Genomic DNA, 19,907 nt, shown 5'->3' on the forward strand with positions numbered 1-19,907 from the left:
CCAGAACATATAATCCCTTATCTTTCTCTGATTCCATAAAAAATTAACTGGAATGTGCGTTTGCTGTGTGGTAAAAATAGCTCCCCTGGTTATTTTATTTTTTTTTTTGTTGTTGTTCTTTTTTTTCATGTGTACTCAAACAAATAATTGTTAAGAATTAATATAATGGTTCTACATTGTAGATGCTAAGGGATATTTGTTACAAAGGTCACAGCTATGGCTGTCTAAGTTGGGTTGGGGTAGGAGGAAAGGAGAATAGAATTGAAGAGGTATCAGGTATGACAGTGGGATGATATCAGAAAGTCCCTTTCAAAATTTCCTGCAGTGGAAGAGCCAATGATTGCATGACAATTTGTCCCTAAAATTCATTTCCATCAGGAGCTCATGCCTTTTTACAAATACAATCTCATCCTCACTTTCCATAAAACATGCAACTGGACAGTCCGATCAAATGCAGACAGAATGTGAATACTTTGAATGTGAATACTTTAAAATAATGACATTATTAAATGCACAAATAGTATCCATGCTCTCAGCATAAAAATAATCAAATTAAATCATAATTATATTAAATCATTAACTACATTGAATCCCTTTAGATAGATATAATATTAGAGATAGAGTTATGTGTAAAAGAGGGGCCCTTGGGTCTGTCAGAGGGCTTCAAAACTAAGAACAAAAATATTAAATTATCCCAAAATGCCTGATTCTTTTTAAAAAAAACCAAAAACCCTCAGCTTATTACCTCAAAAGCACCCTTCAGATATAAATGTACAACTTGAAATGAAGTTCCTAAGAGCAGCATCTAGTGTTATATCAAAGAGTAGAAGGACTCCATTAAAAATATTCTGATTCCAATACCAGAAAGTATATATGACATAGACCCAGCATTCCAAACATCCTAGCACCAAAAACACAGTATGCCAGTTAGTCAGTGATGATCAACACATGTTGTCACTTAGATACTGGTCTTTCTGAGTATAGTGCTGCTCCCACATATCCCTTGCCTGAGAGTTAGAAAAACAGGCTCCTTCAGCCTACAAAATTGCAGTCTTCACCTGGACAGTTAGGCTAGGTACAGACATTCAAAAAGCCCAAGGCAGAATCCATCTAAGTTACGCGGTTTTCTGTAAGCGGCGTAGTTTAGATCGGTAGCAAACAGAACACACATTCGCCCTTTGGTGGGGGGAGGCGGGCAGAGCAAATGTTAGACAGGTTCTGCCATTTTTAAATCAAGTCCGTGTGCCAAACTTCTGTTCTGTTATGGGTATAGACTGGTTTTGTATGCCGAACTTCTGTTCTGTTACGGGTATAGACTGGTTTCAGATCACTTATACCAGTAAAGGTATAATGTCTGTACCTGGCCTCACAGATTAATTTCTGATGACCAAATTGTTCCTCCAAATGAAAGGTGGACTCATTTCTTGTTTGTTTCAAGAATGGGAAGGAGTGAGAGTTATGCCTTCAGTATATGTCATCAGAAATGGTGCTGAACAGATCATGCTCTAGTATGAGATGTCATTGATGTGAGCACAAAGTCTAGTCATTTTCAGCTGCTGGGGTATATTTTTATATAGGGGAGGATTCGGAATAAATCCATGTGTAATATCCTCCTCATTAGCATATGTAACCATGTCTCCTTGCACACTAAATTGTGCACAGAGAAGCACTTACTCCCACATTTCTACCAAATGTCCTCAGGCAAGGGAAAAGACAGCCAGGGGAGAGCAAAGTGAATTTTTTTTCCAAAAGGAAAGGACATCCTGTTGAGCAATGTCCTCAAACATCATAACCTACCATTTGGAGACGCCTACAAGCTGCACCTCATGCAGAAAAGATTGGGGAGGGCATTGCTCACAGGATAAATGCTTGTAGCAACTACATTCGCTCTGCACCAGTGCTTGGGGAGGTGGGTGGCGTGACATGAAACGTCGGACAAAAGAGAAGATAGCCAGCAGTGCTTCAGAACAACAAAGGGCTACTACACAGGCCAGTGGTGGAGCACCTCTGACACCACAGGAGGCTCAATTTGGACAATTGACCCTGAGCTCATCCCAGGGATTTCTGACTGACACCACTACAATTCATAGGTGAGCTTTTTGATAGGTTCACTGACATTTCCTGTCACAGTCACAATGAGGTGAATTGGTAGTCATGCCTTGGGATCCAGCACAGTTGTGTGTGTTATGGGTACAGGACAGTGTGTATTTTTATATAAAGTGGTTAGTTGCTTCAACTGCCACATGCCCAATTCAGCCACTAAAATTTAGTCTACCTTTCTGTTTGCCCAAACACATACACTCTGGTTTCCCAACTGGCTTCTTTCTATGTGTTGTCCATGCATGTAGATTCCTCCATCCTCGTGGCCTCAGATACAGTGGTTGTTGCTCCTCTATTTGATTGCCAGATGTCACTGGGGAACAAGATGGGGAGGTTCCTGGATCCTCGGGACAATCCAGACGTCAGAGAGGGAGTTCACCATCCACGCCTGGAGAAGAACAGGAATCCTCGGTGCCTGCTTCTGATGAAGATTCACCAGCCAGAACCACAGAGAGTTGGCAGTGGCCATTGTCATCATCTGAAACACACAGCAACATTGGGGAAGATTTTGAGGGATTTCAGACACCAGAGCGGACTCCAGAGTGTACCATGGACATACAGTCTCCTGGGGATCAATCTCTCAGTAGGACTCCTCAGTTTGAAAGTGACTCTCCTGAGGAGGAGGGGAATAATGAAATGAATGAAGAGAGCCATGGTGTGCAGCCAGTCACTAGGGATCAGGGTTGGAGAGGGCAGCCCCAGCTAACAGAGGGGGAGAAGCTGTTGATGGAAACCAACAGCAGGATTGTGCAGCTGCTGGAAAATATCAAGAGGGAGCATGCACAGTCCATGGGTCTCATGTCACAGTCCATGGGCCGCATGGAGCTGCAGCTAGGCATTGTGGCTACATCCACAAGAGCCATCCATAACTACCTGTCTGAGATCTTAGCTTTCCTCAAACAGCCAAGGACACAGGTCCTTGAAACACGTATCTCCCAAAGAGCCACCCCCCATGTTGAGTTAACCTGTGCGTCAACATGGACTGGTGAGGATGCAGTGGCAGCCTCCACTGTATACTTACCAGGGGATGAAGGGACAAGTGACTCTCGAGAACCACCGCAGGCCACCATGCCCTGTCGCAGTGGCCGGATGCAGAGAGCCATAACAGAGAGAGCCTCATTGCCCATGCCCACACGCCAGGCAAAAGGGGGAGGGAAGAAAAAATAATCACACTAGTGATAGGATTTTTAGGGGTTTTTTTATGTGCCTGTCCTTTTAATTCTTAGCCATAAGGCCATGAGTGGCAGAGTTCAACCATTTCTACATTGGCTAACATTGTATTCTGGCTGACTAGATTAGTCTAACATTTTGTAGTTTATACTTGCATTGTTAACAATGTGTGCTGCTGGTATTTGAAGAACATTTGCCTCTGTTCTTTCACTTTAGCCTCATAAGAGCATTTTTTTACTCTGTGCCAGGCATTCATTGCTTTTCTTACAAATACAAGTCATTTCTTGAGGCAGCTGTTTTTTGAGTTTTCTTTCTCCATTATCCCTATTCCCTCTGAGCAAGCATTCTGGACTTGGTGGTAAGTATGCAGGTCTTGGCAATATTCGCCTCAGAAATTGTGTTCTATCAGTCTTTGCCTGGTGTTTCTGGCATGCCGGCCTGAGGTGTTGGGGTTAGCCTGTAATGGATCATGATCATTCTTATCCTCTGTGGGTCTGATGAAATCGATCTCTAGACCCTCAGGTGGAGCTAATCCACGTGTCTTGGCTATGTTAATAAGCAATGTTGCCAGGATTATATCATAACTTTGGGGGCCTGTACAGTAATGTCCCACCAGATCTATCTAGGCGCCTGACTCTCATTTTCAAAGTTTCTTTTTATGATGGATCTGGTGGCTTGGTGGGCAGCATTATAATTTTTCCTCTGAGAGAGTCTGGAGATTTGGATCAGGAATCTTAGCCAATATCTTTATGGAATAAAGGACCATCTTCAGCAAGAAATATATTATGCAGGGGAAGAATGTCCCCAATAATATCACAGATACTAATTATTTTTTTTAAAAATCCCAGTGTTGACCTAGCAGCCAAACCACCTGAGAATGTAAGCGTTATGACATGCTGTTGGGCACTGTGCTACTATGTCTGTGATAAAGAGCTTTGCATCAGAGATGACCTTCACATTGATAAAATCAGAACTCTTTCCTGTTCCTTTTGACCATCTAATTTCCTGAGGGGCAGGTGCCCTGAGCATTATGTTGGTTTTCAATTGGTAGCCTGCAGGGCACATGGAAAATACACTTTGCGATAAAATTCTTTTATGACTGTTGGTGCTGCCTCTCTCGGGGGAATTTAATATAGTGGCACTCAAATTGCTATATGCATGCAGAGGCATCAGACTGGCTTATACATGTGATATCCCTGATGGTTCTCAGAAAGGATCCTATTACCAAAAGCCCCGTGACCAGTGGTGACTGTAATTATCACAGGTGTAGCATGGCTCCTGTGTTTGATTCCCTACATCCTTTTGTAACTTTACATGAAATGGTTTGGAAGAGTTTGTATGGCAAACCTGTATTGAATTTCTCCTCTGACAAATACTGAAAGTCAATCTTAGCCCTAAAAGTCCTCTTCTGCAGATACATTCAGGCTGTGCTCTGTCCAGGGAGCCAAAGGCCTTCTCTTCCCTTTCTCACTCCCGGTGACTGAAGTTGGTCAAAATGTAAGCAAGAAGCACTTCGCCAGTGTGCAAACCAGCCACAAACTGCTCTTTTAAGTGTGCGTGTCTGCTTGTGGCGACATTTTGCTAAATGACTGGTTTAATGATGAAACACAGCTAGTGTGGGCTGACCTCTGGTGTAGGCAGTTAGCAGGTACATCTTCTAGTTTAAAATATTTTCCCCATAACTAACTGCATCTAAATGCACTCCTTTTAATGTTCAATTTTGAGTGCATTTCTTTGGCCATGCCACCAACACACACCTCTTGCCAGGTGTAAATGTTTCCACTTATATTCTGTTTGTTCCCAATGTATGACTTTTTGAGTTTGCTCTTGTTAAAATTGTGTATATAGGTATCCTTATAAATTGATTTTTGGTACAAACATGTAAGTCCCCTTCTCACTGGTGCAAAAATAAATATTGAAAAAATATGTAAGACCATGAAAATGTTGAGGGGAGAAGTTCATTAGCAGGCCTGACACAAGGGAGGTTCTAGTGTGTCCATCTTCTGAAAATATTTTTCTCATGCAGATATGCTTTGCGTGTTGCTACTGTAGGTATGAACAACTAGTTTAAGGGTATAGGCAAGTGAAAATGTATCCCTACATTATCTACTGTTTATTTCTTTTGGATGAGTTTGAAGTGGCACTACATTCCTACCAAAGGCCAGTTACCTTTCTTCACCTAGCTAGCATGTACATAGTAGTATAAAGAAAATGTATTAATTCACATAGTGCTGTCAGTTTAAAAGTATGGTGGATCTGGGCCTTATATTAAGATTTTTTTTGTGTGTATTCTAGAGGACCCGCCATGTAGCTGTTGCCATTTGGGATTAATCTTACTCCTCCCCACCTCACCCCCGCCACACACACACACAGACGAGGTGCTTTAGAAGTTTCAAAGAATTTGTTATTTTAAGACACCATCCTAGTTTTCTCCCTTTGTTCTCAAATCTAAGGCAGGAGTGCAAAAGAACAAACTGGGCAGCATTAGCAGTTCAGCTATTAGAACTACTATCTGATAGATAGAAGTAACCCCTAAAAGGTTTCTTGCAAAACAGCTTAATCACGAAGTATTCATTTTCCCACTCCCATCTCCAACCTGCTTCAGCAGTTCTCAGCTAGACTTGTAAAGGAACAAAGCATTGTTTGAATGAGAGCAGCTATAGGGCGAGAAAGACTGAGGACCTGACAACATTAAAGAAGCTATAAAATCGCAAAGAAAGTTTCCAACAAGTTGATGTGGTAGTATTATAAGACTTTGTTTAAAAAAGAAAAATCTGTACCAACTGATATTTTGGTCAGATTCAGTACTGGAATCTGATTTTTAGTACTGTCTTAAAAAAAAAAAAAAAATCAGTACAGTTGGAGGGTATGTATGTTTCATTCCCTGAACAAATACTTTCATGCTTTTCAAGTGTCTGTCATAGCCTCATCATTCTTTCCCTGTAGTTTTTTGTTGTTGTCTGAAGAGGTGTATGGTTATATGTGTCTGTTCAAAATAAAGGGGATGAGATTTTATATGGCATATTTATATTTCTTACTTATAGATTCTGAGTGACTAGTGGTTCAATTCCCCAAACACCCTATTCTCTGGAACCCACAGACCAATACGTTTGGTCTTCTGGGGTGATCGTAAGGGCTAAAGAGATGTAATACAAAGTCTTTGCAGCCTTGATTTTTTTCAGACACCCCTGAGTTTGAATTTGCAGTCTAGCCATATCTTTGATATAGCTCTAATGTTCAAGGATAAATCCTTGACTTTCTGATGCCTTTTATCCATCAGAAGGTGGCAATTATATATTTCTGAAAAGTGCAGCATTTGTATTACTGCTAAAATGTTATGAAATGCTTTTAAAAACAATTTTTTTTTCCTATTTCTGTATATTTGTAAAGGTTTTCGGGATGTGACTTTTTTTTTCCTCTCTTCCCCTGGGAAGATCCATCATATACACAAATAAACCAGACAAACAAAAATTAACACTAACTCTAGTTGAAATCGGACAGTAACACTTTTCCTAATGAACTAACTTACTGATCAAATAAACCTTTCTTTTGATGACCCCTCTGCCTGTCATCCAGGGATCCAAGAATCTTTACTCTCAGTGCAACAATTTTCTCAAACAGAGAAGATTGAATATAGTTCCCCCTGCTCCCCCTGTTTTAAAATGCTATTCCTGCAATACAGGAAACATAGAGCTACTGCTTAGAAAAAGCCAAAATTATTTTCCTTCTACCCACTTTCCATCCATATCCACACTTCCCAGGCCCAGTGTGCGCTGTTTTTCAGTGAGGGATCAAGCTCAAATACCCACATCCAATACTTTGCATGGTGGTGAAACTTCTAGACCACTGGACAGCAGTTCTTAAGTCAGTGATAACCTAATGACCAGACTTTCCTTTCTCCATAAAACAAATGATCAGATATTTGAGAAACAGGCATCCTATACTTAATTCCTGAAAAGTAAGCCTTTACTTATTAATTTTTGTAAGACTTGAGTTTGTGAAAGCGTAGCATTAGAGGAGTTAGTAGGCTAAGGAACTGCATCAAATTGTACATTACTTTCATAAATGCACATAGCCTGGGTGACTGGCATCCTGTTGTTTTAGAGGAATTAAAACTAAAACCCAGCCTAGCTTAACATGACTGCAAAATTTAGGATAGTACATGTGGTGCCATTGCAGTCTATGCTTTCATAGGGACAAATAATGCAATTAAGATGGGATGAGAAAAACTCTTAGCTACTAGTTTAGCTTCTAGTTCTAGTTCAGAGACTGAATTACTCTGTAGCCTTGGGCAGGTCACTGAATTACCGTGCCTGAGTGTTCCAATCTGTAAAAAGTGGAGTAGTGATAAGAGAGTTGAAGATTTTAATTAGTTGATTGTGTAGTGCTTTGAAAAAATTAGAGTGAATGTAGTATAAAAGTGTTAAATGTTCAGTAACTTTTTAAACTATAACAGCATTTAATGACTGCTCATTTTGTTTGTGGTCACAATTGGAGATGGTCTGAATCAAACCTTGGGATCCAAAATCTCATGAACTTTGAGGGATCTTGATGGAAGCATCACCACCAGAAACCTGTCAAAACTATAGAGGGTAGACCAGAAACCTAATTCCCAACAACCAAGCTTCAGTTCAGATTTGAGTTTTTAATCTATCTTGCCAGTTTCTGGCCACAGCTCAATATAACTTTTGCCCCAGATGGTAAACATTTAAAAATCATATTTAACAGTTTAATTTTATAAAGACGTGGTCCAGTTTTCAATAATGCTAAATGCCTTTATCTAATAGTCTGAGATCATAAATAGATTAGAAAGTAATTACTGGAGAAGAATAAGTAGAAAGAGCACTCTTGAAGTATTTGTTATTGTTAAAATAACACTGAAATTCTGGTGGCTTAGTACTGTCTGCTTATCACTATGTGAAACAGTGCTCTACGGGTTCATTATTTCTAAAGGTCTTCTTTCCGTTTCTATATAGATATTCTCCCTTCACATATTGAAGGTTTGAAGAAGAGGATTGTTTTTCGAGTCACACTAAGTAAACATTAAATGCATGCAGGCTTAAAATTAAAGCATGCATGCTATGTAGCAGCAATATAAAGTGCTCGGCTTGCACGACTTATGATGCTCAAGCATTGCCTTGTTAAAATGCCAAAAAAAAACCCTTTTTCTTTGCATTTTTTTTTTTTTTTTTTTTGAAAAGTAAATCTCTTCCTTTGACCTTGCGATACTTAAATTTTCAGTATTGGGACAAATTATATTTATTTTAGTGAACACTTTTATGTTACAGATAAAGTGGATGAAATAGTACCAGTTTCCAAGCCATCAAGAATTGCAGACAATGCAACTGTGGACTCAAGGGTGGCAACTATTAAACAGCGGCCTTCCAGTAGATGCTTTCCCTCCGTTACTGATATGAATGTGAGTGGTGGCTAGCAAGTATTTGTTTTTGGTTTATGCTTTTGGTTATGATGTTGCTAGCTGGTACCATTGAAAAAGAACAGCATTTTTATGTACTAATAAAGGAATAGTTGCAAAATTGTTCACCAACAAGAAGTTTTCTCCTTTTCCACTCTACGAAACCTAGTAATAGTTGACAATAAAACCAGTCTGAAGGTCTCTCCCACTCTGAGGTTTAATTATTCCCAGAAATATTGATTTAATTTTGTTTTAACAAGATAAAGGGATAATAGGTAAGGGAGGAAGCAGCATTCAGGCACTAAAAGCTAAATAGATTTGAAATTTTAAATCTTTAAAAACTAGAGGCAGTGACTGGAGAGGGGGAATGTCCTTTAGATTTGAGTTGGTTTCCCCCATAAAACTTATAAATAAGAGAAAATGTTTTTCCTCATCTTCTGCTACATTTGTTTTCCACTGCCTACCTGTCTAAAGTAACATCACTCTTCATTCAGAGGCTTTGCACTTCTTGATCATAGGGAAATGTCAAAGCTTTCTGGAATACATCAGTACTGTTTTATGAGGTAGGAAATAAACAGAGAGGAGGGATGGTCTCAGGCAAAGGAGTCTGGTGCCAGATTGGGACCATGGGTTTTCTTGTAGCAAAGCAAGCAGTGGTTAATGCAGCCATTGCCCAACCCCTGCTACCAACACATCCCAAATAGGACTCTCTGCCCTGGATTTTGATGGCAGATTGTGCCTCCATTTGCCCTATCCACAAATTCCTGGCTCCTCTGGAAGCCCCGGGGCTATTCTTTCAACACTCCTCTTCTAGGGGTTAGAGCAGTAGATTGAGACTTTAACAAGGTCAGATCTAGGGGGTGCAGCAATGCAACCTACTGCAGCCATTGTCCCCAAGTGACCCAGGCACAGAGGAAGCCCCAGAGCCACTCCTGCTCCCCTCCAGCTGCAGGGTGCCAGGCTTGGCATGAAACATCAGTGGCAGCAGGCTGGTTTCCTCTTCCTGCCACTCCCCTCCTTTCTCGCTGCTGGAAGGAGGGACCTGCCCCACACTGTTGTCGTTATTTTTGGCTGCTACAGGCACAGGGAGAGGCCCACTCCAGGTGTGGGTTGCAGGGAGCAGCTTTGTGGGGTGCTGGGCTTAGCCAGGACAGCAGCGGTAGCATGATGGGTCCTCCTTCCAGTGCCTGTTCCCAGGTGTGGCGGGGACGTGCAGGGGAGGTTGCAGGTGGGCAGGGAGTAGGTGCTGAAAGGCGCAACCTGTGCACTGTCACCGCTGTCCTCAGCCAGTCTCAGCTCCCTACACAGCTAATCCCTGCATCCCCTAGCTGCAGAGGCTCCTGGCTTCTCCTCACCCCCCGGTCAGCTGGGGACACCTGCAGTGGCCAGCAGGTCCTCCCCTTCATGTGCTTGCTCTCTGCTTAACTCCCTGATGTCCCCCACTGGCCCGAGCCTCCTGCCCTACTGGGTCCCATCCTCTCAGCAGTTCAACAGTTCATTGAAACCAGATTCTGGTTTGACATGATTTGAATAGCTGTGCAGAATGTGGCAGTGGTTTGGGGAAAGAATTAAGCAGAAAAACAATTGCTTGTAAAATGTGCTAGGAACTTTGGTTATTTTTCTTGTTTTAGATACCATAATTTTAAGCAAAGCTATTTTCAGTTTCCTAAGATTATGTATACCAAGTACATTGTGTTTAATTTGACCAGTGACAATTTAAGATGAATAACAAAATAGTTTAAGACAGGGGCAGGAAAAATATGGCCTGTGGACCAGTTCCAGCCCGCTAAGGCAGGCCATTCTATCTGGCCTGCAGGCTCCCTAAAAAGATTAGTAAAATAATATTTATTTGCTCCTGGCTGCCTCTCAAAGCTGACAAGAGACAGGGGCAGTAGGACCCAGGGGGAGCCCTCAGCAGAATTGAGTAGCTCAGCTCTGCCCTGCCCCCAGCCAGTTCATTCTCTTCGTGCCCCTGCCCTGCTCCGCCCCTGCCCTGCTCCAGCACCACCTGGCTCCCAGCTGCATCACCACACCGGGGATCACGGGGCCATGCTGCGGGTGCGTGCGCGTGTGTGTGTGTGCGTGTGCGCACACACAGGGACAGTGTGTGTGTGTATGCGCACAGGGGCAGTGTCTATGTGTGTGTGTGTGTGTGTGTCTGTGTGCGCGCGCGCACGCGCAGGCAGGGGCAGTGTGTGTGTGCGTGTGTGTGTGTGCGCGCGTGCAGGCAGGGGCAGTGTGTGTGTGTATTTGTGTGGGTGTGTATGCAGGCAGGGGCAGTGTGTGTGTGCGTGTGTGTGTGTGCGCGCGTGCAGGCAGGGGCAGTGTGTGTGTGTATTTGTGTGGGTGTGTATGCAGGCAGGGGCAGTGTGTGTGTGCGTGTGTGTGTGTGCGCGCGTGCAGGCAGGGGCAGTGTGTGTGTGTATTTGTGTGGGTGTGTATGCAGGCAGGGGCAGTGTGTGTGTGCGTGTGTGTGTGTGCGCGCGTGCAGGCAGGGGCAGTGTGTGTGTGTATTTGTGTGGGTGTGTATGCAGGCAGGGGCAGTGTGTGTGTGCGTGTGTGTGTGTGCGCGCGTGCAGGCAGGGGCAGTGTGTGTGTGTATTTGTGTGGGTGTGTATGCAGGCAGGGGCAGTGTGTGTGTGCGTGTGTGTGTGTGCGCGCGTGCAGGCAGGGGCAGTGTGTGTGTGTATTTGTGTGGGTGTGTATGCAGGCAGGGGCAGTGTGTGTGTGCGTGTGTGTGTGTGCGCGCGTGCAGGCAGGGGCAGTGTGTGTGTGTATTTGTGTGGGTGTGTATGCAGGCAGGGGCAGTGTGTGTGTGCGTGTGTGTGTGTGCGCGCGTGCAGGCAGGGGCAGTGTGTGTGTGTATTTGTGTGGGTGTGTATGCAGGCAGGGGCAGTGTGTGTGTGCGTGTGTGTGTGTGCGCGCGTGCAGGCAGGGGCAGTGTGTGTGTGTATTTGTGTGGGTGTGTATGCAGGCAGGGGCAGTGTGTGTGTGCGTGTGTGTGTGTGCGCGCGTGCAGGCAGGGGCAGTGTGTGTGTGTATTTGTGTGGGTGTGTATGCAGGCAGGGGCAGTGTGTGTGTGCGTGTGTGTGTGTGCGCGCGTGCAGGCAGGGGCAGTGTGTGTGTGTATTTGTGTGGGTGTGTATGCAGGCAGGGGCAGTGTGTGTGTGCGTGTGTGTGTGTGCGCGCGTGCAGGCAGGGGCAGTGTGTGTGTGTATTTGTGTGGGTGTGTATGCAGGCAGGGGCAGTGTGTGTGTGCGTGTGTGTGTGTGCGCGCGTGCAGGCAGGGGCAGTGTGTGTGTGTATTTGTGTGGGTGTGTATGCAGGCAGGGGCAGTGTGTGTGTGCGTGTGTGTGTGTGCGCGCGTGCAGGCAGGGGCAGTGTGTGTGTGTATTTGTGTGGGTGTGTATGCAGGCAGGGGCAGTGTGTGTGTGCGTGTGTGTGTGTGCGCGCGTGCAGGCAGGGGCAGTGTGTGTGTGTATTTGTGTGGGTGTGTATGCAGGCAGGGGCAGTGTGTGTGTGCGTGTGTGTGTGTGCGCGCGTGCAGGCAGGGGCAGTGTGTGTGTGTATTTGTGTGGGTGTGTATGCAGGCAGGGGCAGTGTGTGTGTGCGTGTGTGTGTGTGCGCGCGTGCAGGCAGGGGCAGTGTGTGTGTGTATTTGTGTGGGTGTGTATGCAGGCAGGGGCAGTGTGTGTGTGCGTGTGTGTGTGTGCGCGCGTGCAGGCAGGGGCAGTGTGTGTGTGTGTGTGCAGGCAGGGGCAGTGTGTGTGTGTATTTGTGTGGGTGTGTATGCAGGCAGGGGCAGTGTGTGTGTGTTTGCAGGCAGGGGCAGTGTGTGTGTGTTCATAGGCTGATTCCCACATGCACACCCCACCATACACATGAACCCACCCCCCGCCTTGCACTGCCATTCCATGTGCGTGTGCATGCGTGTGTGTACGTATATGTGCAGGCAGGGGCAGTGTGCGCTTGCGCAGGCAGGGGCAGTGTGTGTGTGTGTGCGTGTGTGTGCAGGCAGGGGCAGTGTGTGTGTGCGTGTGTGTGTGGGCAGGGGCAGTGTGGGTGTGTGTGTGTAGGCGGGGCAGTGTGTGTGCAGGCAGGGGCTGTGTGGGGGTGTGTGTGCGTGCAGGCAGGCAGGGGCAGGGTGGGGGTGTGTGTGCGTGCAGGCAGGCAGGGGCAGGGTGGGGGTGTGTGTGCGTGCAGGCAGGCAGGGGCAGGGTGTGTGTGTGTGTGTTCATAGGGTGAGTCCCACATGCACACCCCACCAACATGTCCAAAATGAAATTAAACCATCCAAAAAATTTTGGAAAATTGTTGAGTTTCAGAGCTGGGCCTGCAGGGAAACAGAAAGTGAGAAGAGGGAGGAGGGAAAAGGCAGGGAAGGACTGCTCTGATAGTGACATCTGTAGCTGACCAGTGTCTGCGATCTGTCCCTGAGGTCCCTCCCAATCCCTGCTGTCATTCCGTGCGGGCCTCCAGATCTGTGTGCAGGATGACAGCACGCTGCTGCTGCCGGCAAGTGATACTAGTTTTGCTTTGATCAGTTTGAGGTGCAGTTTCACAAAAACCCCTACACCTATCTCCTTGAAACTTGGCAGACTTCATGGCCCTAGTAGGAGCTACCATCCCTGCAGTTTTCACCCTACTCTGCCTTCCCACTCGCATGTCATGAGTTTTGCTTTGAACTGTTTGTGGTGCAGTTTCCCAAAAATTCCTGCACCTATCTCCTTGAAACTTGGCAGAAGGGGCTACCATCCCTGCAATTTTCATCAGAATCAGGCAAGAAATGACAAAGTTATAGGCATTTTGGTGATTCCCCATTATAGCCTATGGCTGAATCACCAAAACATCATCAAAACTCCGAAACAGATTCGGCCGAATTGAAACAGAATAGTGATCCGAAACACCAAAGCGAATCATTGTCCCTCCAAAATGACCGAATCCAAAACCAAATCAAAACATAGCTGTTTTACACAGCCCTACCCTACACCCACACACCCAAAGCCCCCAACAATATACAAAAGTAAGACTTAAAATTAAGCTATTGTGCAATCACCTCTGTGTATACTACACACACGCATGCAAATCAGGACAATAATATTTTTTGAATTCAAATTAATGAATGCTCTAGATGTTTGTTTTTTAGAATATAATTTGGTCTTTTTCTGGTTCCAAGATGGCAAAACCCCTTGCTGAAAGGAGTACTTCTGGGGACAAGGGGAGGGACTTTGGGTGGCAAAGGTCAGGGGACAGGGGGAGGGACTTTCAGTCACAAGATGGTGACCAGGGGGCAGGGCTACCCATGAGCTACCAATGACAGTTTGCCAAAACTCAGTAAGTGGCCCTCCGCCCAAAATAATTGCCCGTCCCTGGTTTAATGGGGTCAATGGAAGAATTATTTTTCTTAGTCAGGGCTCTCTCTCCTTCTCTCCAGCTTGAATATAGCCCATTGGCACATAATTGTATTGTTTTTGTCTTGTAGTCTATGTATGAGAGACAAGGTATTGCTGTGATGCCACCTACTGTACCTGGGAGTCCGCAAGGTCCTTTTCTAGGTATACCTCGTGGTACAATGAGAAGACAAAAATCCATAGGTAAAATGCCATTTTGCATGTTAATTCAAATTGTGCTTAACATATTTATTGACTTCAGTTGTTTTGTACAGTATTTTGATTCAATTTTCTTCAGTTTAAGCAAATTATTAATTTTGATCTAAAGTTCAAGAGCAAAATCAATTTACATTAAAAGTGGTACAGCTTTTGCTTTGATGACTTTAGGGCAGTTGCTATGGGATGATAATCTGATCCCTGCCTATGTTAAGTTGTTTTTAACAAGGGAGCCAACAAAAGAATGAAAAAACCTGAAAAACACCTATTGTGGTAAATTAACTGCATCCAAGAATTATTCAGACATTATGATTGATATGAAAATCCTATTATGCTATACGTTCTTCAGTAACCACTTTGCTGGTCAAATGGAGCAAATCTTGGGCCCTTTTTCGCTCAGTGATGATTTCACTTATTTTGGACACATTTCCTGTTAGCAATGATCATCTTTACTTAAGATTTTTTTTATATAAAGTGTACATAAACTGTGCTAGTATAAAGTTAGTTAGCCAAATTGCCCTTCTATGGAGCTACCTCACATAAATACAACATCTTTAATATTACTCTGAGCAGTTTTTGCCCACTTTTCAAAACCACCAAATCTTTGAGACAAGAAATATGTTTGCCCTGCTGGCATGTAAAACAAAAGCAGTCATCTACAATTCAGTAATAAGCTTAATTTTATTCCTGTAGCATCTTTTTCTATTTGTAGGTTTGTGGAAATTCAATGAGAAAAGAATTGTAATGAGCGGTAAACAGCCAACCAGCCTTTTTGATTATTTCTGATATGCTTTGTGCCTTGCAAAATATGCTGTAGGATCTTATTGTGGCATCTTTAGTGAAAATAACATATAATGATGAATTTCAGTAAAGGACCACATTCAAACTTGTTGCTGTATTTTATTTTGTATTATTTTATTTTAGGAATAACTGAAGAAGAGCGGCAGTTTTTGGCTCCTCCAATGCTGAAATTTACCAGGAGTCTATCAATGCCAGACACCTCTGAAGATATCCCTCCTCCCCCACAGTCTCTACCCCCTTCACCACCACCACCTTCTCCCTCCTTGTACAACTCACCCAAATCTCCAACATCAAGAAGTTATGGAACAATTAAACCTGCATTTAATCAGAATTCAGGTTCAAAAGTTTCTTCAGGTAGACCTGAAAATATGGGAACCATGATACGGGAGAAAGGAATGTATTACAGAAGAGAATTAGATCGTTATTCTCTAGACTCTGAGGATTTATACAGCAGGAAGGCCGCAACTCAGGCTAATTTTAGGAGCAAGAGGGGTCAGATGCCAGAAAACCCATATTCTGAAGTTGGGAAGATAGCAAGCAAAGCAGTGTACGTGCCAGCCAAACCAGCAAGGAGAAAGGGAATGCTAGTGAAACAATCTAATGTGGAGGACAGTCCAGAGAAAACCTGTTCTATTCCAATTCCAACCATTATTGTGAAAGAACCGTCTACCAGCAGTAGTGGAAAAAGCAGCCAAGGAAGCAGCATGGAAATTGACCCTCAGTCTTCAGAGCAGCCTGGACAGCTCAGACCTGATGATAACTTAAATGTTAGCAGTCCATTTGCAGCAGCCATTGCTGGAGCAGTAAGGGACAGGGAAAAGAGATTAGAAGCTAGACGTAACTCTCCAGCTTTCCTTTCTACTGATTTAGGAGATGAGGATGTTGGGCTAACGCCCCCAACACCCCGTCTGCGGCAGTCGAAATTTACTGAGGAAGGTATGTTTAGTAATGAAGAGAGCTTTAGGCAACTTATGTCACCCTCTCCCATTCCCACACCTAGAGAGTCTGAAAATCTTTTTAATAACAGTGAACCAAGCAATCAGACTGATGCAAGGACAGTAAATTCTTCATCCAAACCAAAAGGTACTGAAAACAATGTGGTGGTAACTAAGCCCACCAGTGTGCCCAGTTCAGATAATTATGTTCACCCACTCACAGGAAAGCTATTGGATCCAAACTCGCCTTTAGCGCTTGCTCTCTCTGCCAGGGACAGGGCCATGAAAGAACAGACTCAACAGATTCCAGGCAAAGGAGAAGCAAGTAAAGCAGACCTTAACAAGCCACTTTATATTGATACAAAACTGAGACCCAATATTGAAACTACATTTCCTGTGACTGCTACTGTTACCAGACAAAACACACGTGGCCCATTGAGAAGGCAAGAGACAGAGAACAAGTATGAAACGGACATGGGGAAAGAGAAAAAACCTGAAGAAAAGAAAAACATGCTGATAAATATTGTGGATACTTCACAGCAGAAGTCAGCTGGTTTGCTAATGGTTCACACTGTAGATACAGCAAAGTCTGACGACACACCTGAAGATGAAGAAAAGAGAATTGAAGCAGAAGTGAACCCAGAAAGTTCTTCACCTGAAGTGCCAGAGGGCAGTGAAGAAGCAGAAAGTGGCTTAAGTGTATCTGCTACACCTGAGCCACCTCCATCACCATGCAAAACTATTGTAGCAGCTAGTTCTGTTGATGACCCTGTCATTCTGCCTTTTCGTATCCCTCCACCCCCCTTAGCATCTGTTGATATTGATGAAGAGTTTATTTTTACTGAGCCATTACCACCTCCTTTAGAATTTGCTAACAGTTTTGATATTCCTGATGATCGTTCAGCTCCAGGTTCTGCTCTAACGGACTCACATAAGCAAAGACAGAATGGAACACCTTCACCTGCTTCATTTAACCCCAATCAATCAACAAATTCCTTAGATAGTAAAAAGCAAGTGGGTCTTTCAAACTGTTTGCCTGCCTCATTTCTGCCACCCCCTGAAAGCTTTGATAACATCACTGACTCTGGGATTGAGGAGGTGGACAGTCGAAGTAGTAGTGACCATCATTTAGAGACAACCAGCACTATCTCAACAGTGTCCAGCATCTCTACCTTATCCTCTGAAGGAGGCGAGAACTTGGATACTTGTACAGTCTATGCAGATGGGCAAACATTTCTGGTGGACAAACCCCCAGTACCTCCTAAGCCAAAAATGAAGCCCATAATTAACAAAACCAATGCACTTTACAAAGATGCGCTAATTGAAGAAACTGTTGATAGCTTTGTTATTCCTCCACCTGCCCCACCCCCACCTCCAATCAGTGCACAACCCAATATGGCTAAAGTTGTACCACAAAGGACCTCCAAACTATGGGGTGATGTAACGGAGGTAAAAAGCCCAATTCTCTCAGGCCCAAAGGCTAATGTTATTAGTGAATTGAACTCAATACTACAACAAATGAACAGAGAGAAATCTTCAAAGCCAGGGGAAGGACTGGAGTCACCAGCTGGAACAAAAACTGCAAGTCTCAGTACAAGGTAAATGTAACTACAAAGATAAAAATAAAATCTTTGCTGTTTTTCAAGATAAAATTATTCTGTTTTCTAAAATACTAAATAAAAGTGTATTATTGAGAATTTACATAAGCAGGCTTCCAGTGTAAGATAATGATAGTGCTATTTTCATGTTAGTTGTTAACATGCTAAAGATCATCCTAAGGTATTGTATATAGTAGTGGACATGTTTTTGTTACTTTTCTGGTTCCAGTATAAAATAGTGTCTATTTTCACTGAAAAAGCCCGCTTCATGAAGCTTCCTATTGCATCAATATCTCTAGGCTTCTAGGGCACTTTTATATGTCCTCCAGGGGTGTGGCTCCAAGAGCCATTCTAATTAAAGCGCTGCAGCATCTCATATATTAGCATCCCTGTGCTTCAAAATGGCAGCAGTGTTGAACAAGCCCCCCCGCTGCCATTTTGAAACATGGGAATGCTAATACACGGGACGCGGAGGCTGTCTCCCCTAGTTACAAGGCTCAGTTGACACTTTCTAGAATTCTGCCCCTTTAAACACTCAAATACTTTGCATATGCTCCTCTTACGGAAGGTTCAATCACCAGCCAAAGCAGGAAACAGAACCAACAGGCTGTTTACAATGGTTTCTTTCTATGTTAACCTACATTATTGAGGAATGTAGAAGCAAGAAGATGTTATCCTGCACTCCTAATTGAGGCAAAATTCATAGAGTTGTAACTGAATGTTGCCTGGGAAAGGAAAGCAGGAAACCATGCGAAGTGGAATGTTGATACATGATGCTTACTCCATGGAAACAGCAGTTAAAGTGTTGGGTGCCATTCTGTTGTTGATTATTGCACAACGAGGCCTATTGTAAACAGAACAAAGCCAAAGTTAGAGGGAATGGTTGCCTAGAACTGGATTTTCTCAATCAGTGCCTCTGAACACCATGTCCACAGGCCATCCATTATTTCTATGGGAATTATTTTGGTTTATATTTAAGAAGGTGTTTGGCTTCTCACTAAAAATGGTATTTATATTGCAGTGTTCACATGTTGGTGTTTAACAGTTAAATTATTGAAATTTTATTCAGTTGCTTAACTGAGGAGGTAAAGACTCACGTTTCACTTAGATTTACTTCACACTTCCAGCATGCCATTTGATTCAGGAAGGTAACTCAATTAACAGCATTATACTTAATCTTTGGAGTGTGTTGGGACATAAATTACAATGTGATTTTATGAAGGTCTTTTATTGAAAACCTTTGCATTATTTATACTAACCCTAAGCTTGTAATTTACTAGTCCCTATATATTATTTTCCTGTAAATTGTTTGGTATTGTGATTTTCAGTTTTTTTGTGCTGTACTTAGTGAACAATTTGGGAAAGCAAAAAAACTCCAGGGGGTCAGGGAACTTGTTAGGTCAGCACTATTTTTGTAATCAAGTCCATCCGTTTCCAACAGGTATCCTTACAGAATTAAAATAAAGAGATCCCACAGGACAGTACGCATCTTTGCACATGTATACATATGTTTTATTATATAGGACATATTCATTCTAATTATAAATGAGCTGGTAAAACTGAAAGAACAAGAGTATTTTAGCTCTAAGCCATAGGGATGTACAGAAATTCACAAGTAAATGTATACGTGATTTAAATTTTACAAAAGCAAATATAAGTAATGAGATTTAGCTGCAATGTGGACATAAAACCATAAATCCTAAATATGCACAGAAATTAGTTTTGTTAATCTCTGATGTACATTATCAGATTACTATAGTTGTCCCAAAATAGATGTGAAAAACTGGGCTATATTTTGTAGCTGGGAGGGTGTCCCCTTTGTATTATGAAGAGTTTTGGCCTTTGATAGAATTTAGGCCTTTGATAGAACTGCTGACCTGCAAATACATCTTTGACTGTAGCACCATTAATTGCTTGACCTGCCCTGCTAGGTAAAAAAAATGCATTACTTTTGAAAATTCTATGCAAAAAGGCAAGAGCGCTAAATTGCAAAAAAGGTACTATTCAAATAAATCTTCCTAGAATTATTCTTCTGGGTAGCCAGTAGCCCCAGGCTTAGAAATGGCTCCCCCTCTTCGGGTACATAAGGGAAATGATGAATTTGGCACTGTGGCTCCATTAATACCAAATGATTGCTGAGAGCTGGCTTCTGAGAATGGGAACCAATTGCACTATTCGTGTCTGTTTGATATAAATTGCTGAACTGGTGACCATAGAGGATATTATAAGAATCGTATACAGCTTTAGAATGAAAGGGTAAGTGAAAAAAAACAACCCAGGA

General features: G+C 43.2%; 1 protein-coding gene across 10 annotated transcripts in view; it reads left to right on the plus strand.

The window, feature by feature from the left end:
- SHANK2 (SH3 and multiple ankyrin repeat domains 2) overlaps positions 1–19,907 on the plus strand; it is an 810,144-nt gene that overhangs the window by 773,921 nt on the left and 16,316 nt on the right. For all 10 annotated transcript variants that reach the window (XM_014517615.2, XM_025197122.1, XM_014517581.2 and 7 more), the window contains 3 exons: positions 8,559–8,689; positions 14,169–14,280; positions 15,217–17,626. In XM_014517615.2, the coding sequence (XP_014373101.1) occupies positions 8,559–8,689; positions 14,169–14,280; positions 15,217–17,626 (2,653 nt within the window). The remainder of the gene's footprint in view (positions 1–8,558; positions 8,690–14,168; positions 14,281–15,216; positions 17,627–19,907) is intronic.

The sequence above is a fragment of the Alligator sinensis genome, unplaced genomic scaffold (assembly GCF_000455745.1).
Source record: "Alligator sinensis unplaced genomic scaffold, ASM45574v1 scaffold442_1, whole genome shotgun sequence".
Lineage (NCBI taxonomy): Eukaryota > Metazoa > Chordata > Crocodylia > Alligatoridae > Alligator > Alligator sinensis.